This window comes from Coregonus lavaretus (genome assembly GCF_964263955.1).
Source record: "Coregonus lavaretus genome assembly, chromosome: 8".
In the NCBI taxonomy this organism is placed as follows: Eukaryota; Metazoa; Chordata; class Actinopteri; order Salmoniformes; family Salmonidae; genus Coregonus; species Coregonus lavaretus.
The window spans coordinates 14,865,979-14,892,420 of record NC_139995.1 but is presented as its reverse complement, the minus strand read 5'-3'; the positions used below and the strand labels follow the sequence as shown (position 1 = coordinate 14,892,420).

At 41.7% G+C, this 26,442-nt stretch overlaps 1 protein-coding gene across 1 annotated transcript in view; it reads left to right on the top strand.

The window, feature by feature from the left end:
- Positions 1-26,442, top strand: part of LOC311133603 (contactin-4-like) — a gene marked incomplete at both ends in the record, with an annotated part of 36,073 nt that overhangs the window by 4,267 nt on the left and 5,364 nt on the right. The window contains 15 exons of the mRNA XM_084167120.1: positions 1,634-1,837; positions 2,622-2,724; positions 3,945-4,129; positions 6,403-6,545; positions 6,971-7,100; positions 7,462-7,612; positions 16,989-17,116; positions 17,733-17,905; positions 20,410-20,527; positions 20,986-21,144; positions 21,526-21,675; positions 22,750-22,820; positions 24,979-25,213; positions 25,328-25,443; positions 25,996-26,176. Coding sequence (XP_084023246.1) covers positions 1,634-1,837; positions 2,622-2,724; positions 3,945-4,129; positions 6,403-6,545; positions 6,971-7,100; positions 7,462-7,612; positions 16,989-17,116; positions 17,733-17,905; positions 20,410-20,527; positions 20,986-21,144; positions 21,526-21,675; positions 22,750-22,820; positions 24,979-25,213; positions 25,328-25,443; positions 25,996-26,176 — 2,247 coding nt within the window. The remainder of the gene's footprint in view (positions 1-1,633; positions 1,838-2,621; positions 2,725-3,944; positions 4,130-6,402; positions 6,546-6,970; positions 7,101-7,461; positions 7,613-16,988; positions 17,117-17,732; positions 17,906-20,409; positions 20,528-20,985; positions 21,145-21,525; positions 21,676-22,749; positions 22,821-24,978; positions 25,214-25,327; positions 25,444-25,995; positions 26,177-26,442) is intronic.

The window sequence follows — 26,442 nt, the reverse complement described above, 5'->3', positions numbered from 1 at the left end:
CTGGGTATCTGTGGGTAATAAAGGCTCCTGGTGGCTGGTGTGTCGGGGGGGGGGGGGATCGTTTATCCCGTGGCACAGCTGTGAGTCTGTTCCGTGTCTGTGTGCTGCTGATTAGCAGACCCTCAAAGTGCCCCGCACTCCTGAAGCCATTCCGCACCACTACCACAATTTCACGCCAGCGCACCAGCATTTCTCCACTCTCTGTTTCCAACTGAATCAATGGCCACAAGGGATTCAAACCGTACCTTTTCACAATCTGTCCTCCTTTTCCCCAAAATGCCTTCATCTCTTTATTTTATATTTTCCAGTTTTTCTTCCAGATAGACATTTGATGGGATTGTGTTTCACAATGCCGCTGTCTCCAGGTGGATGTCAAAGGAAGGGCATAAATGCTTGAATTGGAGAACAATGCTGTGGATTTTATATCCAAGCAAACATGTTTGTTTTCTGCCATAACCTGCAGTAATGTCAAACCAATTTAGTGCAAGTTAATGCTTATACAGAAATACACAGAGCCATATAAATAGGAGATACATGTTATTTGAAGCAACTTTGAGCCATCAGTAGTAGGTGTTCTAAAATGGTCTGTGTTCAGTGTTAAATTCTGCGAGTCCTCTGTTGCTGTGAGACCAAAACCCTTCAGCAGAACCACTCCATAATACTCTCTAATCATGAAAGGTCTGTCACTCTGCCCTGACTTTCACTATGATCCTTTTTAATTCACTGTTTCCCTGAAGGAAGCAATATGATGTTTTACTGTCTGCCCAGTCAAAAGACTGACTGCAGGATGTAATGTGTTTCTGATCAGAGGGGCTCTAACACCCCAGCCCATCCTACCCTCCCTGTCCCCTAAGAAGCTCTTAATTTGACATTGATGTCTCCAGATCCCGCTGCTCCATGCCCCCCCCCACCCCCCCTCCCCTGTCTCTCTTTCACTCTCTCTCTCATTAAAGGGAGGCCGAGTCTAAAGGCTGTCAGGACAAAAAGGACCCAGCCTAGATTACGATAATGTTTTTGAACTTATAAATTACTCCACTGTCTGTGTGATCGGCACAAGCCTGTGGCACTGACCCTTAATACGTGTGGGAGGAGGTTGCTATCTGGGCTAACTGAAAATGGAATTCAATAGTGTATCCAAATCTCTGCTTACTCTCTGAAATGCTTGGAGATGTGAAAAGAGCAAGGTTCAGCCATGTTAAGCTGTTGAGCTAAAAATCATAACATTATTGAATGATGCATTATTAAATTATAAACTGTTTGAAATACTGCTGTTGAGTATGTCGATGGCAACAGTACTCACAGACTAGAATGTCATGACTGTCATGGATGTGCTACCATCTGTTTAGTGTAACTGCTTTGTGAACTGCCCCCTGCACATATCTGGCATGGGAAATGGCAAAGTCTTATCACACTGTCTAAATGCAATGTTAATAGATATTATAAGATGCAACTACTGTATGTCTCCACCCTTTTTATAGCTACAGTACAGGTACAAGAATCTAACCTAATCTATTGTCTATTCTTAGTTTCACCACACTGGCAGATTTTATAATGTCATTGGCACAAGTATCTCTTCCTTTGTCAATACCCACGATCCTCTGTGGTCGCTGCTGTCTGTGCTCTTCCTCTGCAGAGATCAAATACTCGTGGGTTTTCAACGGACGCCCAAGTTTCCTGCTGCAGGATACCCGCCGCTTTATCTCCCAGAGGACTGGCAACCTGTACATTGCCAAGGTGGAGGCCTCCGATGTGGGGAACTACACGTGTGTGGTGAGGAACATGATGACCAACGCCACCGTGTACAGCTCACCCACCCCTGTGGTGCTGCGCAGGGACGGTGAGCATGCTCCACTGCCTTCACTAGCTCCACTGGCTACTGCTTATCCTGCATGCTGAACTTGCCTGTACCGTTGAGGGGTGTGAAAGCTAAGGAGATAAATCAGTCATCTTGAGCGTGACAGTGTTTGTTTAGCTGCTGCTCGGGAGCAGGAGCGGGGTTGTGCAGTATTCACACTACAGAGCTGTAGGTCTGATACCGCATTCAAAACAACTGGGAACTCAGAAAAATACGAGGTCAAATCATGACGCCAGTGATCTTCAGGTCGGAAAGTTGGAGCTCTAGAAAGAGGCCCGTGTTGGCTGACCGTTGAAAGCGATTTTTCCCAGTCGGAGCTAGTTTTTTTCAGAGTTCTCAGTTGTTTTGAACGCACTGAAGTCGGAAGTCTGAGATTTACGAGTTCCCAGTTCCCAGTTGTTTTGAACGCGGCATGAAAAGTAATCCCTCCCTCTGCATGAAAATACATGTTTACGCATTTACATATCCAGAACTGTAGAGTACATAGACACACACAGAAACACATACATGCACATGCACACAAACACGTTTCTGCACAGGGAGATTCACCTCACCAACCCCATTACTACTGAATATACAGCGTGTGCCACTTAAGATTTGAGCTGGAGCAGAGATGTTATAAAGCATATGTTGTAAAGCATATTAACACGCAGGCTTGGCCTTTACCAACCTGCTCTGTGCCACAGTTCTGGCATTTAATTTGAATTATAGAACGCAACGTTCATTTTGTGTTTGAATTAATGTGATGTTCTTTCACCTCACACAGCTGTAATGGGAGAGTATGAGCCAAAGATCGAAGTTCAGTTCCCCGAAACTCTTCATGTCACCAAAGGATCATCAGTGAAACTGGAATGTTTTGCCTTAGGAAAGTAGGTCTCAAATCAAATCAAATTTAATTTGTCACATGTGGCGAATACAACGGGTGTAGACTTAACCGTGAAATGCTTGCTTAGGAGCCCTTCCCAACGATGCAGAGTTTTAAAAAATGGTCAGAAAAAGAACAATTGTAACACAAGATGAATAAAATACACAAGAATGGAGCTATGTACAGGGAGTACAAGTACCAGATCACTGTGAAGAGGTACGAGGTATTTGAGGTAGAAATGTACATGAAGGCAGGATAAAGTGACTAGGTATCAGAATAGATAAGAGTAAAATAAAGAATAGAGTAGCAGCAGCAAATGATGACTGTGTATGTGTGTGTGTGTTATGTGTGTGTGCGTATGTAGTGTATGTGAATGTGTGTGAGTGTGTATATAGTGTGTATACTGAGTGTACAAAACATCAATGACACCTGCTCTTTCCATGGCATAGACTAACCATGTGAATCGAGGTGAAAGCGATGATCCCTTATTGATGTCACTTGTTAAATCCACTTCAATCATTGTAGATGAAGGGGAGGAGACATGTTAAAGAAGGATTTTTAAGCCTTGAGACAATTGAGACATGGATTGTGTATGTGCCATTCAGAGGGAGAATGGGCAAGACAAAATATTTAAGTGCCTTTGAACAGGGTCTGGTAGTAGGTGCCAGATGCATCGGTTTGAGTGTGTCAGGAACTGCAACGCTGCTGGGTTTTTCAAGCTCAATAGTTTCCCGTGTGTATCAAGAATGGTCCACCACCCAAAGGATATCCTCCAGACAACTTGACACAACTGTGGGAAGCATTGGAGTCAACAATTGCCAGCATCCTTGTGGGATGCTTTCGACACCTTGTAGAGTCCATGCCCCAATAAATTGAGGCTGTTTTGAGGGCAAAAGGTGGTGGGGGGGGGGTGTCCTTAATGTTTTGTACACTCAGTGTATAGTCTTGTGAGTGTGCATAGAGTCAGTGCAAGATAGCGTCAGTGCAGATAGTTCGGGTAACCATTAATCAACTGCGATCATTAGCAAGCACACTGTAGCAGCGTCACATAGTCATTGCATATGGAATTTCATATTCTGAGAATGTACTGTATTAGTCATTGGCCAGACATCTCCCATGGCACACAACAATATTAGATATCTATGTCTGGCAACTAATGTATTAATAATAAGTGTCAGTATGAAGCATGTGGCTCTGGTGACCTTTCCTGCCTGACCTCTCCAGCCCAGTGCCTTCCATCACATGGAGGAGAACAGATGGGAATCCCCTCCCTGGCAAGATCAAAATCAATCATTCCAACGGGGTCCTGGAAATACCATATTTCAGACTGGAGGATGCTGGTGTATATGAGTGTGTTGCAGAGAACTCCAGAGGAAAGAACGTTGCCAAAGGACAACTCATATTCCAGAGTATGATCACTCACAACATATATAGATGAACAGTTGTATGTTGCTTTTGTGATACAGTTGAAGTCAGAAGTTTACATACACTTAGGTTGGAGTCATTAAAACTCGTTTTTCAACCACTCCACAAATGTCTTGTTAACAAACTATAGTTTTGGCAAGTCGGTTAGGACATCTACTTTGTGCATGACACAAGTAATTTTTCCAACAATTGTTTACAGACAGATTATGTCACTTATAATTCACTGTATCACAATTCCAGTGGGTCAGAAGTTTACATACACTAAGTTGACTGTGCCTTTAAACAGCTTGGAAAATTCCAGAAAATGATGTCATGGCTTTAGAAGCTTCTGATAGGCTAATTGACATCATTTGAGTCAATTGGAGGTGTACCTGTGGATGTATTTTAAGGACTACCTTCAAACTCAGTGCCTCTTTGCTTGACATCATGGGAAAATCAAAAGAAATCAGCCAAGACCTCAGAAGAAATGTTGTAGACCTCCACAAGTCTGGTTCATCCTTTGGAGCAATTTCCAAACGCCTGAAGGTACCACGTTCATCTGTACAAACAATAGTACGCAAGTATAAACACCATGGGACCATGCAGCCATCATACCGCTCAGGAAGGAGACGCGTTCTGTCTCCTAGAGATGAACGTACTTTGGTGCGAAAAGTGCAAATCTATCCCATAACAACAGCAAAGGACCTTGTGAAGATGCTGGAGGAAGCAGGTACAAAAGTATCTATATCCACAATAGAACGAGTCCTATATCAGCATAACCTGAAAGGCAGCTCAGCAAGGAAGAAGCCACTGCTCCAAAACCGCCATAAAAAAGCCAGACTACGGTTTGCAACTGCACATGGGGACAAAGATCGTACTTTTTTGAGAAATGTCCTCTGGTCTGATTAAACAAAAATAGAACTGTTTGGCCATAATGACCATTGTTATGTTTGGATGAAAAAGGGGAACGCTTGCAAGCCGAAGAACACCATCCCAACCGTGAAGCATGGGAGTGGCAGCATCATGCTGTGGGGGTGCTTTGCTGCAGGAGGGACTGGTGCACTTCACAAAATAGATGGCATCATGAGGAAGGAAAATTATGTGGATATATTGAAGAAACATCTCAAGACATCAGTCAGGAAGTTAAAGCTTGGTCGCAAATGGGTCTTTCAAATGGACAATGACCCCAAGCATACTTCCAAAGTTGTGGCAAAATGGCTTAAGGACAACAAAGTCAAGGTATTGGAGTGGCCATCACAAAACCTCAATCCTATAGAAAAGTTGTGGGCAGAACTGAAAAAGCGTGTGCGAGCAAGGAGGCCTACAAACCTGACTCAGTTACACCAGCTCTGTCAGGAGGAATGGGCCAAAATTCACCCAACTTATTGTGGGAAGCTTGTGGAAGGCTACCTGAAACGTTTGACCCAAGTTAAACAATTTAAAGGCAATGCTACCAAATACTAATTGAGTGTATGTAAACTGCTGACCCACTGGGAATGTGATGAAAGAAATAAAAGCTGAAATAAATCATTCTCTCTACTATTATTCTGACATTTTACATTCTTAAAATAAAGCGGTGATCCTAACTGACCTAAGACAGGGAATTTTTACTAGGATTAAATGTCAGGAATTGTGAAAAACTGAGTTTAAATGTATTTGGCTAAGGTGTATGTAAACTTCCGACTTCAACTGCAGGTGATAATGATTTTAGCTGTACATAAGCATACAGGATTTCCTCATTTTATTTCCCATGCTTGTAGATGCTTATTTGTGTAATAATGAAACAATTCAAAAACTATAATTGGGTTTTCAACATTAAATTCCTAAATAGAACTAATAATAACTAACAATTCCTTGAATGGTAATGGGCTTATCTGTCTTTTGTCAACGTTTAGCTAAAAAAGTCTAATTAACATTTAGGGGCCATAAATTATGGATACATTATGGTCATAAGTCAGGCCTGAAAAACCTTTTGCTCACATTATAATGACAAGATAATCTGGAATTAATTTGTACCAATTAACCTTTCTGTTTAGTCATTCTGAAGTAGCTAAGCTGTTGTCTTGCCAACTTGAATACTGCCAATAGCCAGTTGGTCCTTAGAGAAAAATACAAATGGCATCCCAAGCTTAGGGCAGCTTCCAGCTCTGCCATAGTGCTATTGTTTGTGGCATTATTTATTTTAGGACGACTTAGGCCAATAAAGACCCGTTTTGCATTGGAACTGTCAATATAAAGGCTGACATTTTGTCACTAAATCGTGTTCTTTATTCTCCAGGTGTTGAACATCTGCACTGGGTCCAGACGTTGAAAGATGCTCAGATGGCCATCGAGGCTAATCTCCAGTGGGAGTGCAGGGCGAGCGGTAAGCCTAAGCCTGTGTACAGATGGCTGAAGAATGGGGAGCCCTTGGTGCTGGAGGTGAGAATGACTTGCTAACATTGTACTTAGCATTTTTATGTGTCATTGTCATATTCCATTAAGAACTATTCTACCCATCTTAAGACCCCTTTTTCATCTCAGATCAAAGACATGAGATCAAACATTAAGCCGGTTTTCATTTCAAAAGTCTACCCATCACAAGGTTTGCTGCAAAGGTCACACTATCATAAGATAGATGATATCCAAATTACACTGCAGAAAAATCCTGATTGACATTTGTTTCTGCTAAATCTACATGACCAAAATATAAAAATTATTGTTGACAGTTTGTGTGAACATTTGTATTGTTCAGATACTGATCTTCCTAGGTTATACATTTATAAAAGTATCAATTTATATGTTGAGTTTTATCACACATCACATACTAAGGTGTGATATTGAGGATGTATCGCTCTTGTCACCAGGACAGGATACTGGTAGAAGGTGGACGATTGGCCGTATCCAGGATCAACCTGTTGGACTCTGGGATGTACCAGTGTCTGGCAGAGAATGAACATGGAGCCATCTATGCCAGCGCTGAACTCAAGGTTGTAGGTAAGCATGTCTGGAGGACTCTAGTCTGGAGTATTTGTTCTGTCTTGTTTAGAAAGTTGAAGTCAGAGACACCGCAAGGTCAAGACATTTGTGTAGTATCACTGTCAGTAGGCAGAACCAACTCCAGAAGAAAATGAACAGAACCAGTGAATATTAGCTGAGCCATGGTTTTAGCTACATTTACATATTTACTTGATAAAGAAAGCCAACCAGTGGTTTTTCATGAAATACAATTTATATAATTAAATAGGATGATTTTGACTGTTTGGCTAATGCATACAGTACATGCGATAGCTAGCTGATGTGCCTCGTCAAAGAGAACAGAAGGGTAGCAACAGGGTTTGTTCTGTTCCCCATGCAGCCTCTTCACCCGACTTCTCCAACAGTCCTGTGAAGAAGTCCATGCTGATCCAGAGAGGGGGGGAGGTGATCATGGAGTGCCGTCCCCATGCGTCCCCTAGGGCCTCTATCTCCTGGCGGAGAGGGGGAGAGTTTCTGAAGGACAGCAAGAGGTACAGTAACAGTCGTAGTAACCGTACGCATCACTGCTCATGCCATTGATGGCACGTGTAAAAGGGCCCTTCTCCTGGGGCCGAGCTAGTCTCTAGGACTCAACGCTATGTCTCTACTTAAGGGGACTGACGTTGCTGTGGTGAGGGGGCTTTTTGCTAACACCCTCTCTTTTGCTTGAAGTTCAATAGAGATGTCAAAGACCTTGCCTTTATCACTCTCTGTATGTCTCTGCATTCAGGGTTGTTCTGTACAACACCATGACAGTTATGGTAGGGGCTTTATGTTGATTATGACCTTGGTCTTTCAATGTTGTATTCAGCAGTGGCTATAGATGCTTCCTTGTAACCGCTCATGCAAGCCTCACAGCTACACAGGTTCACAGCTCACAAGTTAATTTGAGGTACTGGTCATAGCCCCAGAAGGGTTGTGTGGACAGTGTCACTGCTGCATGGCCCTGCAGCTGAAGATACGCTAACCTAATGTCAATTACTGTACTGTATGTGGCCCTGCAGTCGTCTGGGAGAAAGGCTCCGCCAAGAGTACGCTGTGGACCAATGGCTGGAGCAGGCCTCTACAGCCCTGTTCCTGGAGAGCTACCGTCCTGTAGGTTTTCGCTCCAACCCTAATCTAGCGCACCTGATTGTAGGAATTAGCTGGTTGATAAGCTGAGCCAGGTTAGTTGCAACTGGGTTTGAAGTGAGGACCTGCAGGAGGGTAGCTCTCCAGGAACAGGGTTGGAGAGGGCTGGAGAATAATACACTGAGTATACAAAACATCAAGAACACCTGCTCTTTCCATGACATAGACTGACCAGGTGAATTCAGGTGAAAGCTATGATCCCTTAATTGATGTCACTTGTTCAATCCACTTCAATCAGTGTAGATGAAGGGGAGGAGACAGATTGAAGAAGGATTTTTAAGCCTTGAGACAATTGAGACATGGATTGTGTATGTGTGCCATTCAGAGGGTGAATGGGCAAGACAAAATATTTTAAGTGCCTTTGAACGGGATATGGTAGTAGGTGCCAGGCGCACCAGTTTGTGTCAAGAACTGCAACGCTGCTGGATTTTTCACGCTCAACAGTTTCCTGTGTGTATCAAGAATAGTCCACCACCCAAAGGACATCCAGCTAACTTTACACAACTGTGGGAAGCATTGGAATCAACATGGGCCAGCATCCCTGTGGAACGCTTTCGACAACTTGTAGAGTCCATGTCCCGACGAATTGAGGCTGTTCTGCGTGCAACTCAATATTAGGAAGGTGTTCTTAATGTTTGGTATACTCAGTGTATGTCCAGTATACTACCGCCTACCCATGTTATGATTTACTCTCTAATCTCAGTCAGCCGCTATACAGTAGCTTCTGTATGTGTGTGTGTGTGTGTTCGTTTGTGTGTTCGTTTGTGTGTGCGCGTGTGTGTGAGTGAGGGTGAGTGGGTGTGAGTTAGTGGTTGAGAGAAGGAGAGGGGGAAAAGGTGAGAGCTTATTATCACCAGCAGTATTCTGTTTAGTGTACTCCTCTCACACCCTGGAATATACTCCCTCCAATTCTGCATCTTTAATTTGGGTGGTGTGGTTGAGTCAGACAGATTGTGAACAGGAGCCTTGGTGATACTGCTATGTTATTCTCTTTAGTGTCCTGCTTTAGGGCTGTGGCCCGAATCAATATGTGCTGCCACATTTCCATAGTATTTCCGTAACTCAGTGGACCTGCCTCAACATGTGAGCAGAGCGATTGATTAGTTACTGTATCATATTCCACGGAGCGGTCATGGGGAAAAGGAGAAAGAAGTGATTACACAGGCTGTGCATCTGGACGAGAATAGAAAATGTACGGCGTGGAACGGCGTTTCTTTCTTAAAGCAGATAGTTCTTTACGTTTGTATTTGTTTTGCAGCTCATTGCCCCTCAGGTCATGTTCTCAGCGCGCCTCCATCACTCAATGTTTGATATTTTTGTCAATAAATCAGCGCAAAGCACCCTGTGTCAGACATGCTCTCTGGGTCTCAGCTCAGCTGGAGTGAATACATATTTATTTTTAAGAGCTGCAGTGAAATTGTTTGATTTCTGAGCTTGCAGCTCACAGCCTTTGTGTTTGATTTGCTGAAACAGAAGGTCATGATAGCTAGGAGTTCTCAGCATCATTTATGCATGTGTTTACATTTTGTTAGATTAGAAAATAACGTAGAAGCATTAGACACCCCGTGGCCTCTGGTGTTTGTGGAATATGGCAAACAATGAATAGAAACCACTGCTGTGTTATGAGGTTGCTTTTGTGATGTACAGTTGAAGTCGGAAGTTTACATACACTTAGGTTGGAGTCATTAAAACTCGTTTTTCAAGCACTCCACAAATTTCATGTTAACAAACTATAGTTTTGGCAAATCGGTTAGGACATCTACATTGTGCATGACACAAGTACTTTTTCCAACAATTGTTTACAGACAGATTATTTCACTTATAATTCACTGTATCACAATTCCAGTGGGTCAGAAGTTTACATACACTAAGTTGACTGTGCCTTTAAACAGCTTGGAAAATTCCAGAAAATGATGTCATGGCTTTAGAAGCTTCTGATAGGCTAATTGACATAATTTGAGTCAATTGGAGGTGTACCTGTGGATGTATTTCAAGGCCAACCTTCAAACTCAGTGCCTCTTTGCTTGACATCATGGGAAAATCAAAAGAAATCAGCCAATACCTCAGAAAAAAATTGTAGGCCTCCACAAGTCTGGTTCATCCTTGGGAGCAATTTCCAAACGACTGAAGGTACCACGTTCATCTGTACAAACAATAGTACGCAAGTATAAACACCATGGGACCATGCAGCCATCATACCGCTCAGGAAGGATACGCGTTCTGTCTCCTAGAGATGAACGTACTTTGGTACGAAAAATGCAAATCAATCCCAGAACAACAGGAGGACCTTGTGAAGATGCTGGAGGAAACAGGTACAAAAGCATCTATATCCACAGTAAAATAAGTCCTATATCGACATAACCTGAAAGGCAGCTCAGCAAGGAAGAAGCCACTGCTCCAAAACCGCCATAAGAAAGCCAGACTACGGTTTGCAACTGCACATGGGGACAAAGATCGTACTTTTTTTGAGAAATGTCCTCTGGTCTGATGAAACAAAAATAGAACTGTTTGGCCATAATGACCATCGTTATGTTTGGAGGAAAAAGGGGGTAGCTTGCAGCCCGAAGAACACCATCCCAACCGTGAAGCACGGGGGTGGCAGCATCATGATGTGTGGGTGCTTTGCTGCAGGAGGGACTGGTGCACTTCACAAAATAGATGGCATCATGAGGAAGGGAAACTATGTGGATATATTGAAGCAACATCTCAAGACATCAGTCAGGAAGTTAAAGCTTGGTTGCAAATGGGTCTTCCTAATGGACAATGACCCCAAGCATACTTCCAAAGTTGTGGCAAAATGGCTTAAGGACAACAAAGTCAAGGTATTGGAGTGGCCATCACAAAGCCCTGACCTCAACCCTATAGAAAGGTTGTGGGCAGAACAGAAAAAGCGTGTGCGAGAAAGGAGGCCTACAAACCTGACTCAGTTACACCAGCTCTGTCAGGAGGAATGGGCCAAAATGCACCCAACTTATTGTGGGAAGCTTGTGGAAGGCTACCTGAATCATTTGACCCAAGTTAAACAATTTAAAGGCAATGCTACCAAATACTAATTGAGTGTATGTAAACTTCTGACCCACTGGGAATGTGATGAAAGAAATAAAAGCTGAAATAAATCATTCTCTCTACTATTATTCTGACATTTCACATTCTTAAAATAAAGTGGAATTTTTACTAGGATTACATTTCAGGAATTGTGAAAAACTGAGTTTAAATGTATTTGGCTAAGGTGTATGTAAACTTCCGACTTCAACTGTATAAAGTAAACCACTTTTTAATCTAGTTTGTTTGTGAAACTTCCACTTTACATATTTGGGGAGTATGGAAAATGTATGCACTCACTAACTGTAAGTCGCTCTGGATAAGAGCGTCTGCTAAATTACTAAAATGTCAAATGTAAATGTCACAAATAGATTAAGTCAATATGTGACCGACAACCTCGATTCGGTGAAATTTGAAATTGTGTTTTTTACATTGGATAAAAGTAGAGACTCAGAGCTAGAAAATTGTATATTATACACTACAGCTGAGGAACAATTGGAAAGTAATTCTACTTTGAAAGTTGATCAACTTGTATCCCCACTTTTGAGAAAATGGGTCCTTGAATATTTTGGTACACCTACTGGAGAGCTCTTCTTTGTCTACACCCATTCAGCATCGTTCACACCCTCTTAAGCCTTAGCCCCACCCATCTCTTTAATGATTCACATGTGAGGCCATGTGGTAAACACACGCTATATCAAATAAAATGTAAGTTTATTCGTCACATGCACAGGATACAGAAGGTGTAAATGGTACAGTGAAGTGGTTACTTGCATAGTAGCAATATCAAAAACAGAAAGTGTCCAGACAAAAATATTTCATTATTAGATGACGCTTACCTGACACACTTGTCTAAATTGATGGGTCATGTGAAGGAAATGCTATAACCACCCCCCAGCCACATCTAGCTAAGTGGATGGGTCACTATTGTCTAGACATGTACACATGTTCATGAAATACAGTAGATGGCCGTAATCACCCCCAGACACACCTGGCTAATTTGATGGGTCATGTAATAATCCAGCCGAAGTGGAGTCTTTTGTTTAGACATGTAGCTAGCTAGGTAGCTAGCTATCTAAACAATGAACCGGCATAATCTCAACTCATACTACTGCCAATACAAACATTGTCATAGCTGTAGTATGAATCTGCAGGTAGCTAAAGCTAACAAACTAGGTTCAATGTTAGCTAGCTAACATTAGGCTATAACTAGCAATGCAAATGTATTTCTGATTCGAATAATATTACTACACAGATCATACACGTAACGTTAGCTAGCGAGCCAGCAAGCTAACGTTTGCTAGCTAACTAACAGTAGGCTTTAACTTGCAATAAAAACGACTTTCTGACAAAATGTGAAACTTATATCTGAAAATGTAGCTAGACTCTTACCCGTATACATGGATGAACGCTTCATGGCAGACTGGAACCATTTAACTCTGTTTTGTTTGTAGCTACATCTTGTTTGGCCAGCATTGTGTCAAGTCACTCAGGTTCACACTGACCGTGGCGTGTGCAGAAAGTAGCCCATCACTTTTTCCAACTGATCTGTCGATAGTACCCGCTAAATTCTTGGCATCAAAGTTGTTGAGAAAAGTAGGATAACTTTTGTAGTTCTCGATGGCTAACGTTATATTTTTTAAAAACGGCGTGGTAGAAAGGACTGTCAACACATACTGAACAGCTCACGTTATAGACAGAAGCATGCTACATGGCAGACCAATCCAAACTCATCTCCCAGCATGTCCAGCCCATCCATTATCTCAGCCAATCATGGCTAGCGGGAAGGTTCCTGTGTTTTACAATTGTATTCGTATTTATGGATGGAATACAAGTTTGTTATTAAGGCACATGAAAGTTCACGTTCCAGAAGGCATTTCTGCCCAACAAGCATTTTGATAAAATATATAAATGTTTACGTTCAAATTACGCTCCTGTGAAGTAGTGACGTGCGACATACGCCTAGTTTCCTGAAACTAGTCACATTTTGCTGTCACGATAAGTAGCCTATACTAGAGAAATGTGAAGTTTGCAATGAAATACTGTAAGTCTGCTTATATTGACTACAATGGATGGTTACAATTGATAGTTACAACATTCAAAGTAGTAGTAGTAGTAGTTCTAAGGGTACGGTAATAATCCAAAAGTACACTCTTAGAAAAAAGGGTTCCAAAAGGGTTCTTCGGCTGTCTCCATAGGATAACTATTTTTGGTTCCATGTAGAACCCAGCTCTAAATCGTCCCTGATTTGTATTTCCGTCATGTGCCTTTTAACCATTGTTGCTCGAGTTCCCTTGGTTTTTCACTGAGTCCATACAACCAGCTACAAGAGAGACGGCTCTCTAGTCATATCTGCTTTCATTACCTTTTGGAAATGACTTTTAGTGTTTCAATAGGATCTCACACATGAGTCATTCCTTATGAAACCAGGACAAAATAATTGCAGGATTTTCACGAAATTGAATACATAGAATGGTCCTTTGGAGGAAGGATTTTTGACATATTTTTGACATTTGTATCTAAAAGCATATAATAATTATAATTATTCATCAAAGTTGGCATATTTATGACATTTTGGTCTTACCCAGGCCTCCTTTAAGACAATGTTTCATCTGTAGGTGCTACAAAGCAAAAATTGGTGTCATATGAAGCTTTACTGCATGCTCTGTAATACAAGTAATATTTAAATGTCTATCTTTTTATTTTACCAACAGAGTGAATGTGAAAATTGATTCAAAGTGGTGGCCCTCTGCTGGTGATATGCAGAATGTGCAATTATACAAGTAAAAGGAGGGTTGTGATTGGTTACATTGCCTACTATGCCATATTCTCTGCATAAAATTGGCCAGAACTTTAAAAATACCAGAGATCGCACTCTGGAATTTTGATATGTCTGTAGAGTATATTATGTTCAACAATATATAGAAAAAATTGCCAGATTTAAAATTGTGTTTTTTCTGTATTCATGTACACTACCAGTCAAAAGTTTGGACACACCTACTAATTCCAGGGTTTTTCTTTTCTTTTTACTATTTTCTACATTGTAGAAAAATAGTGAAGACATCAAAACTATGCGATAACACATATGGAATCATGTAGTAAACAGAAAAGTGTTAAACAAATCAAAATATATTTTATATATGAGATTCTTCAAATAGCCACCCTTTCCCTTGATGACAGCTTTGCACACGCTTGGCATTCTCTCAACCGGCTTCATGAGGTAGTCACCTGGAATGCATTTCAATTAACAGGTGGGCCTTGTTAAAAGTTAATTTGTGGAATTTCTTTCCTTCTTAATGCGTTCGGGCCAATCAGTTGTGTTGTGACAAGGTAGGAGTGGTATACAGAAGATAGCCCTATTTGGTAAAATACCAAGTCCATATTATGGCAAGAACAGCTCAAATAGCAAAGAGAAATGACAGTCCATCATTACTTTAAGACATGAAGGTCAGTCAATCCAGAACATTTCAAGAACTTTGAAAGTTTCTTCAAGTGCAGTCGCAAAAACCATCAAGCGCTATGATGAAACTGGCTCTCATGAGGACCGCCACAGGAAAGGAAGACCCAGAGTTCTGCTGCAGAGGATAAGTTAATTAGAGTTAACTGCACCTCAGAAATTGCAGCCCAAATAAATGTTTCACAGAGTTCAAGTAACAGACACATCTCAACATCAACTGTTCAGAGGAGACTGTGTGAATCAGGCCTTCATGGTTGAATTGCTGCAAAGAAACCAGTACTAAAAGACACCAATAAGAAGAAGAGACTTGCTTGGGCCAAGAAACACGAGCAATGGACCGGTGGAAATCTGTCCTTTGGTCTGATGAGTCCAAATTTGAGATTTTTGGTTCCAACCGCCGTGTCTTTGTGAGACGCAGAGTAGGTGAACGGATGATCTCTGCATGTGTGCTTCCCACCGTGAAGCATGGAGGAGGAGGTGTGATGGTGTGGGGGTGCTTTGCTGGTGACACTGTCTGTGATTTATTTAGAATTCAAGGCACACTTAACCAGACTGGCTACCACAGCATTCTGCAGAGATATGCCATCCCATTTGGTTTGCGCTTAGTGGGATTCTAATTTGTTTTTCAACAGGACAATGACCCAAAACACACATCCAGGCTGTGTAAGGGCTATTTGACTGAGGAGAGTGATGGAGTGCTGCATCAGATGACCTGGCCTCCACAATCACCCGACCTCAACCCAATTGAGATGGTTTGGGATGAGTTGGACCGCAGAGTGAAGGAAAAGCAGCCAACAAGTGCTCAACATATGTGGGAACTCCTTGAAGACTGTTGGAAAAGCATTCCTCATGAAGCTGGTTGAGAGAATGCCAAGAGTGTGCAAAGCTGTCATCAAGGCAAAGGGTGGCTATTTGAAGATTCTCAAATATATATACACTGATTTGTTTATCACTTTTTGCTTACTACATGATTCCATATGTGTTATTTCATAGTTTTGATGTCTTCACTATTATTCTACAATGTAAAAAATAGTACAAATAAAGAAAAACCCTTGAATGAGTAGGTGTGTCCAAACTTTTGACTGGTGCTGCATATATTTTCAATATTCATAAATTAATGTTTAAAATAAATGGTATGGAGCAAGCGGTAAAGCTTCATATGCCACCAATTCTTGCTTACTCGTACCTACAGATGAAACATTATGTCGTAAATATGCCAAATTAGATTCAAATGTCAAATATAGTGTACAAAACATTAGGAACATCTATCAGTGTAGATTAAGGGGAGGAGACAGGTTAAAGAAGGATTTGTAAGCCTTGAGACAATTGAGACATGGATTTTGTATGTGTGCCATTCAGAGTGTGAATGGGCAAGACAAAATATTTAAGTGCCTTTGAACGGGGTATGGTAGTAGGTGCCAGGTGCACTGGTTTGAGTGTGTCAAGAACTGCAACGCTGCTGGGTTATTCACGCTCAACAGTTTCCCATGTGAATCAAGAATGGTCCACCACCCAAAGGACATCCAGCCAACTTGGCACAACTGTGGGAAGCATTAACGTCAACACGGGCCAGCATCCCTGTGGAACACCTTCGACACTTTGTAGAATCCATCCCGCCGACAAATTGAGGCTGTTCTGACGGAAAAAGGGGTTGCAACTCAATATTAGGAAGGTGTATGTCAACATCCCTCCAAAGGACCATTCTATGGATTGCAGTTTGTGAACATTTCTAAAACCATGGTCTTTTTTTGTCCTGGTTATTTGAGGAATCACTCACATGTTCAAAAAAAAATAATAATGATAAGGCTGCAGGTAAAGATTCTTGTTAGTGAATCATCTCTCTCCTTTACTCTGCTCTCTTCTCTGTTCTCATTTTTGTCTTAGTGTCCCGCTGTGGATCCTATTAAAATATGCATTTAATATTTTGTGCTGTCAATAGCATGGCAACTCTACAACAAATCTGTTCTGCTTCAACTAAGATAATTGCTCTCTGCAAATGTGCTTGTAGAGAATTCAATCTTCCAGATAATTACGTTTTTATTCATGAAATAGTTGTCATTCAAACTACAACATGGATATAGGAATGGATGTGATATGAAGGTATTGATGTAATTGTATGTTTTCATCATTTATCAATCACTAATATAGTATTTATAATCCCTATATAACCCAGTGAGGGCTATCAAATAATTATTGATCCTGATAACAACAGTTGTCTGTTCTTTAATTCTTGTCAGACGGACCATCATGGAGGATGGAACTCTCCGTATCAGCAACATCAGCGAATCAGACGGAGGGAGGTACACCTGTGTGGCCAGGAACCCCTTTGGGACATCAAGCAGTACTGGCACTCTGGTGGTGAAAGGTACTTTTCCGGACACAGATTTCACTACCTTTTAAGCAGATGGTTTAAACCTGTTTAGAGAAAAAAAATACTAAGCCAAGCATGAAATTGATAATGAAATGTATAGTTGTTTTATGTTCCTGCTGGTTTGACAGAAACATAACTCATCCTTGGTTTTGTCAGCTGTGAGTTATTGTTCACACAGCGGAGGGTAGAAAATCCCTATATCTATAGTAGTGAGGAGAGAGATGTTCTGTTCCATCCAAGTCAGACATTGCATGTTAATTTAAAAAGAGCTGCTGCTGCAGTTTTCGATTTGGCTGTTTTAATAACTGATGGTTATACATGGATTATTCATTTTTTTCTTAATTTGACACAATGATTGCATTTAGTTGAATTGTTCAGTCTCAAGACTATATCAATAAAAAAACACATGTAATAGGGTTGAGAGGAAGAGAAGTGGAGCAAATTAAGATCAATTTGTTACATTAATAGCAGGGGAGGTTGCCTCTGCATTGAACCATCTTGTCTAAAGTATATTTTGTCTAGCAGCAAGTTTATATGAATATTCAAGACATGTAGCATGGGTCCAGTTACACATGATTCTGTGTGTTTGTTTTTCTGTGTTCTCAAATAGAGCCAACCAAGATAATAGTTCCACCGCTGAGTGTGGATGCCACTGTGGGAGAGAGCATCGTGTTGCCATGTGAAGTGTCTCGAGACTCCTCCCTGGATCCCACCTTTAGGTGGTTCTTCAACGGAAAGCTCATCGATTTCAACCGACAGGACCACTTTGAGATGATAGGAGTGGTATGTACCTACTATCTGTACTGTACAGGAGACAGCACACAGTAGTCTCTGCTCACAAGCTTCATAGCTTGTACTGTAAAGCTACACCTTATATGAACATGTTAGAATATTTACAACCTCCGCACACAAGCATCCTAAATTGTACAGTAACAGTACACCAACACCTACAGTGCATTCAGAAAGTATTCACACCCTTGACTTTTTACAACCTACATTTAAAATTCATTAAATTGAGATGTTGTGTCACTGGCCTACACACAATACCCCATAATGTCAAAGTGGAATTATGTTTTTTGAAATTTTTACAAATTAATAAAAAAGGAAAAGCTGAAATGTCTTGAGACAATAAGTATACAACCCCTTTGTTATGGCAAGCCTAAATAAATTCAGGAGTAAAAATTAGCTTAACAAGTCACATAAGTTGCATGGACTCAATAATAATGTTTAACATGATTTTTGAATGACTACCTCATCTCTGTACCCCACACATACAATTATCTGTATGGTCCCTTAGTCGAGCAGTGAATTTCAAACACAGATTTAACCACAAAGAGCAGGGAGTTTTTTCCAATGCCTCGCAAAGAAGGGCACCTATTGGTAGAAAAGCAGACATTGAATATGCCTTTGAGCATGGTGAACTTATTAATTATACTTTGGATGGTGTAGCAATACACCCAGTCACTACAAAGATACAGGCGTCTTTCCTAACTCAGTTGCCGGAGAGGAAGGAAACCGCTCAGGGATTTCACCATGAGGCCAATGGTGACTTTAAAACAGTTACAGAGTTCAATGGCTGTGATAGGAGAAAACTGAGGATGGATCAACAAAATTGTAGTTACTCCACTGTAACGATCTCGGCTCGACAGACGCTGGGAGACGGGAAGCAAGTACAGGGTGATGATTTAATAAATAAAAGACATGGAACAAAACACAGACAGCGTCTGGACAGGAGAAACGTAACGACATTAATGCAGACACAGGGATCAAACTGGGGAACAGACAGATATAGAAGGGGCAATCAACAAAGTGAAGGAGTCCAGGTGAGTCCAATGAGCGCAGATGCGCGTAACGATGGTGACAAATGTGCGTAATGATGGGCAGCCTGGCGTCCTCGAGCGCCAGGGAGGGGGAGCGGGTGCAGGCGTGACATCCACAATACTAACCTAAATTACAGTATTAAAAGGAGGAAGCCTATACAGAATACAAATATTCCAAAACATGTATCCTGTTTGCAGTAATGCACTAAAGTAAAACTGCAAAGAATTTGGCAAAGAAATTAACTTTATGTCCTGAAAGCAAAGCGTTATGTTTGGGGCAAATCTAACACAACACATAAAGCATGGTGGTGGTGGCTGTATCATGGTTATGGGTATGCTTGTCATCGGCAAGAATTAGGGAGTTTTTGGGGGGATAAAAAGAAACGGAATAGAGGTAAGCATAGGAAAAGTCCTAGAGGAAAACCTGGTTCAGTCTGCTTTCCAACAGACACTCGGAGACAAATTCACCCTTCAGCCCAAAACACAAGGCCAAATATACACTGGAGTTGCTTACCAAGATAACATTGAATTGTTCCTGAGTGGCCTAGTTACAGTTTTGAATTAAATCGGCTTGAAAATCTATTGATGTCTCGTAATGATAAATAACCAATTTGACAGAGCTTGAAGAATAAAAAAAAGTGCAAATATTGTACAATCCAGGTGTGCAAAGCTCTTAGAGACTTACCAGAAAGACTCCTTCCTAGCTGTAATCGCTGTCAAAGGTGATTCTAACATGTATTGACTTAGCGGTGTGAATACTTAATGTAAATAAAATATTTCTGTATTTCAGTAGATTTGCAAAGATTTCTAAAAACATGTTTTCACTTTGTCATTATGGGGTATTGTGTGTAGATGGGTGATTTCAAAAAAAATATTTTATCCATTTTGAATTCAGCCTGTAACAACAAAATGTGGAATAAGTCAAGGGTTATGAATACTTTCTGAAGGCACTTGGGGTCAGACAAGAAAATTGCATTTAACATGGAGACCTGGCCAGGTAAAACCTGTGGACATTAAGATGAAAACCCCCAGTCTGTTGCTGATCTTATGAGTAAATCACCTGACACTCCAGTGAACAAAGGCACACAAATCTGTCTTACTACAGGATTTATCCTCTGGTCTGCTGAGCACACAAATACCCTGCACTAAAATGGCCTGTATAACACTGACATTTTCACTGTGAGCATCATTTGGCAGAGCTCTTAAACTTCAGGAAGTTTTTTTTTTTTTAACACAAGGAGTGTTGATATCATTGTCACTCCAGTGTTCCTACCTGCTCTTTTCTCTCACTGTTGTACGTAGCCTGACCTAGGTCTTTCTGCTACTGCAATAGCATACAGGGGATAAAACATCTATCATAATGTATAAGTGGTACAAAAGTTGGTACACAGCTGGAAAAATATATATTGAATGACTGTATTTTGAGACACTAGTATTGTTTTTTTATTTCTGTTCTATTGTCATCAGGGATCAGCTGGTGATCTGATGGTCAGGAATATTCAGCTAAAGCATTCTGGGAAGTATGTGTGCATGGTACACACCGTGGTGGACAGTGTCTCAGCAGCAGCCGACCTGATTGTCAGAGGTACGCACGCACTTCCTCCCTGTGATGATACTTTGTATTACAGGCACGCTGTAGCACCCATAAAGATATACCATATCTAGGGTAGCACCCATCTAAAGAGGAATTAGACAACCTCAGACATGATCACCCTTTCTATTAATTCGCTTTACTTCAGTCAACTATTCTGGGTGACATTCATTCAGTGTTAAATAATGACTACAGGAGCATCTGAAAATCAATGCATAAATCTTCCTCTTCTCCTTCATTTTGGAATCCTTTTTTGTTTCCCCTCATCAACTGAAGGATCTTTAGCTCTGCTGTGTGAAATATTAAATGTCTCTCTCTTTTGTGGGCAGACTTGTCTGCCTTGCATGAAACTGCTCTAACCGTACCATCCTGTTTTGGCTGACACAATAGAATTCTTTGACAGTGGTTGTCCTTGTCTCCCTGTTCTGTCCCTGTGCTGCTGGTTATTTCAGGTGCCCCCGGTGCCCCAGAGGGCCTTATTGTGGGGGAAATCACTGACTCCACTGTCCAGCTCTCCTGGGAGTCTGGGCCTGACAACCACAGCCCTGTTATCACATACAGCATCCAGGCCAGGACCCCCTTCTCCATTGGCTGGCAGGCCGTCAGGACAGGTAGCTACAATGCCAGCCCATCCTTCACGGACACTGTTTACAGATGTAGGATCTTAATTTGATCTGTTGCAGGAGAATGTTCTTGCAATGCAGGAAATGTAAAACTTGTAGTGTATTTGAGGTTTAAAAAGGCTTCTGAAGTTAATTTGTAATTTCCACTTTAAAATGTCTATACTATCAGAATACTGTGGGAACAGTTAGATTTGGGGATGAATGATGTGAAGAGGAGTATTTATTTTTAATCATTCGTTATCTTTGGGGCCTTCATGGATAAGTTATATTAACATGAATTGTATCACAGGCAGTCTTTGATAACATGAATGTGTTTTGTTGTTGGATGAGAATTAATATGTATTTAAATTCTAAATTCTTTAATCCTAGTTCCTGATTCTGTGCCTGGACAGATGTTTCATGCAACGGTGATAGATTTGAATCCCTGGGTGGATTATGAATTCAGGGTGGTGGCTATCAACAATGTGGGTGTTGGAGAGCCCAGCATGCAATCCAAGCAGATTCGAACAAAAGGAGCAGGTACATTCTCATTCCTCTTTCTTCTTGTGGTGAATCTATCAACCCCGCAGTGGAAATGTAATTTAACGGTGATTAGTTTCATTTTGCATTGAGTGTTCCGTACAGCCCCTGATGAATTTCACCATATAGAACCCACATTCACTTTTCAAGCCAATCCATTGGTTATTGTGCCTTTCTCATCGCTAAATACGTCTAATGAAGACAGAATCAGCTCTGTTCCAATTTGACTGACACAGAGACAGATGTTAATGATTTGCCTAATAGGAAAAGAAAGTGAGAGATAATTTATTCATGTATTTAGACCACATGGCCTATCTATCCATGTGGATATTGACACTTGAAACTTTTGCTCATCAGATTAGGAGGCATCATACCTTTTAAGCATTTAGATGCTGTGTACATCAGCACTCAGGAAATCCTGCCATTATGTCTAATGAAGACAGAATCAGCTCTGTTCTAATTTGACTTACACAGAGACAGATGTTAATGATTTACCTAATAGGAAAAGAAAGTGAGAGATAATTTATTCATGTGTTTAGACCACATGGCCTATCTATTCATGTGGAAATTGACACTTTAAACTTTTGCTCGTCAGATTAGAACTATCCGAGCAGGAGGCATCAAACCTTTTAAGCATTTAGATGCTGTGTACATCAGCACTCAGGAAATCCTGCCATTATTAATTCATGTCAGCAGCATCAACAGGCGCTGTGTGAAATACCCACGCATGCCATAAGGCAATGACTTGAAAGTGTCTATTTTGAGTGGGTTATCAGAGTGGTTCTGCCTGGCTCACTGAATCACAAGGGAGGAGTACTCCTGCAGTGTGATACACTGTAGTAACAGCAGTAGCATGCACTGGCGCTCGTGCCACTATCAACCCTAATTTAATTACATATAAAAACCAAGCCTTTGCTCTGTGAATGTAGGAAACCGTATTGGAATTAGGGGCACTATGATAGTGATATCAAGGCTTCTGTATGGTTTCGGAGTAGTAGGGATTCAAATTCATGCCTTTTCTCCAAGGAAAACACACCCTGATATTGGACACTGTTGTTGTTTTTGTCCGTCCAGTTCCTGAAGTAGCACCAGGTAATGTGAGTGGAGGAGGAGGAAGGCGAGGAGAACTAGTTATCCAATGGGAGGTAAGCTTGCTGATCATCACAGACTTATAGAATACGTCTTTATTGTGACAGATTGTTTTCTAATCACTCTTCTTTTTTACTTTTTTTTTGTATTATTTATTTGTTTTCCCTTGTAAACTCAGCAAAAAAAGAAACGTCCCTTTTTCAGGACCCTGTCTTTCAAAGATCATTTGTAAAAATCCAAATAACTTCACAGATCTTCATTGTAAAGGGTTTAAACACTGTTTCCCATGCTTGTTCAATGAACCATAAACATTTAATGAACATGCACCTGTGGAACGGTCGAAACATAGGACACTAAAGAGGCCTTTCTACTGACTCTGCCACGTGTAACAACACCTGCACAGGATCGGTACATCCGAACATCACACCTGCGGGACAGGTACAGGATGGCAACAACAACTGCCCGAGTTACACCAGGAACGCACAATGCCTCCATCAGTGCTTAGACTGTCCGCAATAGGCTGATAGCGGCTGGACTGAGGGCTTGTAGGCCTGTTGTAAGGCAGGTCCTCACCAGACATCACCGGCAACAACGTCGCCTATGGGCACAAACCCACCGTCGCTGGACCAGACAGGATTGGCAAAAAGTGCTCTTCAATGACGAGTCGCGGTTCTGTCTCACCAGGGGTGATGGTTGGATTCGCGTTTATCATAGAAGGAATTAGCGTTACTGTCACGTTCGTTCATCGACGGGTCAGACCAAGGCGCAGCGTGATATGCATACATGTTTATTAAATGAATAAACACAACGACAAAACAATAAACCAACGATACGTGACGTCCTAAGGTACACACAACAAACCTCACACGGAACAAGATCCCACAACCCACTAGTGCCAATAGGCTGCCTAAGTATGGTCCCCAATCAGAGACAACGAGCGACAGCTGCCTCTGATTGGGAACCACACCGGCCAACATAGATCTAGACATACTAGACTATAAACATAGATCTACACCACATAGAAAATCACACCCTGACTCAACAAATAAGAGTCCCCAGAGTCAGGGCGTGACAGTTACACTGAGGCCTGTACACTGGAGCGGGATCGATTTGGAGGTGGAGGGTCCGTCATGGTCTGGGGCGGTGTGTCACAGCATCATCGGACGGAGCTTGTTGTCATTGCAGGCAATCTCAATGCTGTGCGTTACCTCCTACCTCATGTGGTACCCTTCCTGCAGGCTCATCCTGACATGACCCTCCAGCATGACGATGCCACCAGCCATTCTGCTCGTTCTGTGTGTGATTTCCTGCAATACAGGAATGTCAGTGTTCTGCCATGGCCAGCGAAGAGCCCGGATCTCAATCCTTTGAGCACATCTGGGACCTGTTGGATCAGAGGGTGAGGTCTAGGGCCATTCCCCCCAGAAATGTCTGGGAACTTGCAGGTGCCTTGGTGGAAAAGTGGGGTAACATCTCACAGCAAGAACTGGCAAATCTGGTGCAGTCCATGAGGAGGAGACACACTGCAGTACTTAATGCAGCTGGTGGCCACACCAGATACTGACTGTTACTTTTGATTTTGACCCCCCCTTTGTTCAGGGACACATATTCAGTGGAACCTGTTCAGTTTATGTCTCAGTTGTTGAATCTTATGTTCATGCAAATATTTACACATGTTAAGTTTGCTGAAAATAAACGCAGTTGACAGTGAGAGGACGTTTCTTTTTTTGCTGAGTTTATGTCAAAGACAATTACAAAATAAAATACCTACAAATATGTTCAGTTCAAATCACTCTTCTGACATGAATGGGGTTTTGACAGAATTCTCTACGGCGATGCGACTTCAATTAAATGGGTTTTAATTAAAAGAAGAGCTGTCTTGCCTAGCTATTTGCCTCTTCCAAACAGCTCCCCTGGTGTGTAAATGAAAATGCAGATGCGGAGATGATGGAAATTGTTTGTGCATAAATCTAGGACGAAGTCTCAGAATGGGTGTATCTGTGGCTCTCTTAAAGGGAATTGACTTATCATGCAGAATGTGTATATACTGTGTATACCTTTTGGATATAATGTATTATCATGTTGGTGTTGTGGTATTTCACTGTTCAGAATTTGACACTTCCAGTTGAGGTAGTAATTTGATATTCAGTTCAACCAATGGGAAGGGATAAGAATTACTACAATTTATGCTGTCAAATTGTCTCTGTCTCATAGCCGATACCAGAGGAGCTACAGAGTGGAGAAGAATTTGGATATGTTGTGGCTTTTCGTCCTCTTGGTACAAGCACGTGGAAGCAGACTGTGCTGGCTTCACCTGATGCATCAAGATACACCTTCAGGAACGACAGCATCCCACCCCTCTCCCAATTTGAGGTGAAAGTTGGAGTCTACAACAACAAAGGAGAAGGCCCGTCTAGCCATGTGGTTGTAGTGTATTCTGCAGAGGAAGGTTAGTTATTTTGACTATTTCTCAAGTTGCTGATGAAATGGAAGCTTTGGGTTAGTTTGACTTTAATGTTTAACATTCTTGATAATGTCCTTGGTCTAAATTTGTAATGCTTAGAGCCCTCTGAACCCCCGTCCAGAGTGTGGACCCGGACTCTGTCAGCCTCTGAAATCGAGGTGTATTGGGAACCCATCACCCAGACAGCCAGCAGTTGGAAGATCATTGGATATGAGGTATGAAAAATATCCCAAGAATCATGATGCTGGTACAGAGCAGAAAACAGCATGATAGATACAGTATTATCCTCACGATGATTGACTCAGCAATAGGTTGGCATGCATTTAAATAGAACTGCCAATGGCAAAAACGTGAAGTTCCCCTACACCGAAAAATACCTTGGGATACAAAGGTATATTTCTCACCATCTAATCTAGAGAGTGAAGAGGTCTGTCCACAGCTGTTCCAGTCTCCCAAGGAGCCTAATACCCTGGCTGCTACTCTGCCTGAGTAGTGTTCTATAAATCACCCCTCACAAGTGTGAACATCATATATCAATTTCCTCCACAACTAACACTGTCTCTAATCTAACCCATTTTCCCCTTAGTATAGCCCAAGACTGTCTGGCTGTAGAGAAGGCCCAGGTTGCTTGACCTCCATTGTGAACCTGTAAGGTCACTCACAGCCCCTGGTTATCAGGTCCAGAATTAAATCATCAAACAACGGTGCTGGAAGTGTCTCTAATGCTGTCGGGAGGTCTGGAATAACCTTAATGTCTTTGGTTCCAGGTCCTTTGTTGGGAGGAGGGGATGCAGGAGAGTGATGCTGAGATGGTGAGGGTCACAGACACTGCAGCTCTTCTCTCTGGGCTCAAGAGCAGTACTGTGTATCTGATCTCAGTCAGGGCCCAGAACAGCGCTGGAGCAGGTCCTTCTAGCCCCGCAGTCAACGTCACCACCAAGAAACCACGTGAGTATTCTCTGAGATGGGACAGCTGTCACATGCAATTTGAGCGTTTTTCTCTTTACAAGTCTGCTTTCACGTGTATGAAGCCTGCATATCCAGTAGAGGTTTATATTAATGGAATTGTGGTGGAATGCAGCAGTATACACTACAACTTCAATGACTTTAGAGCCTCTGTGAATACTTTACATCAACAGCACTGCTGAGACAAAACATAATCCTCTGGGTAAAGTCTTGACTGCATGTTAACTGCAAGACTAACGAATGGAATT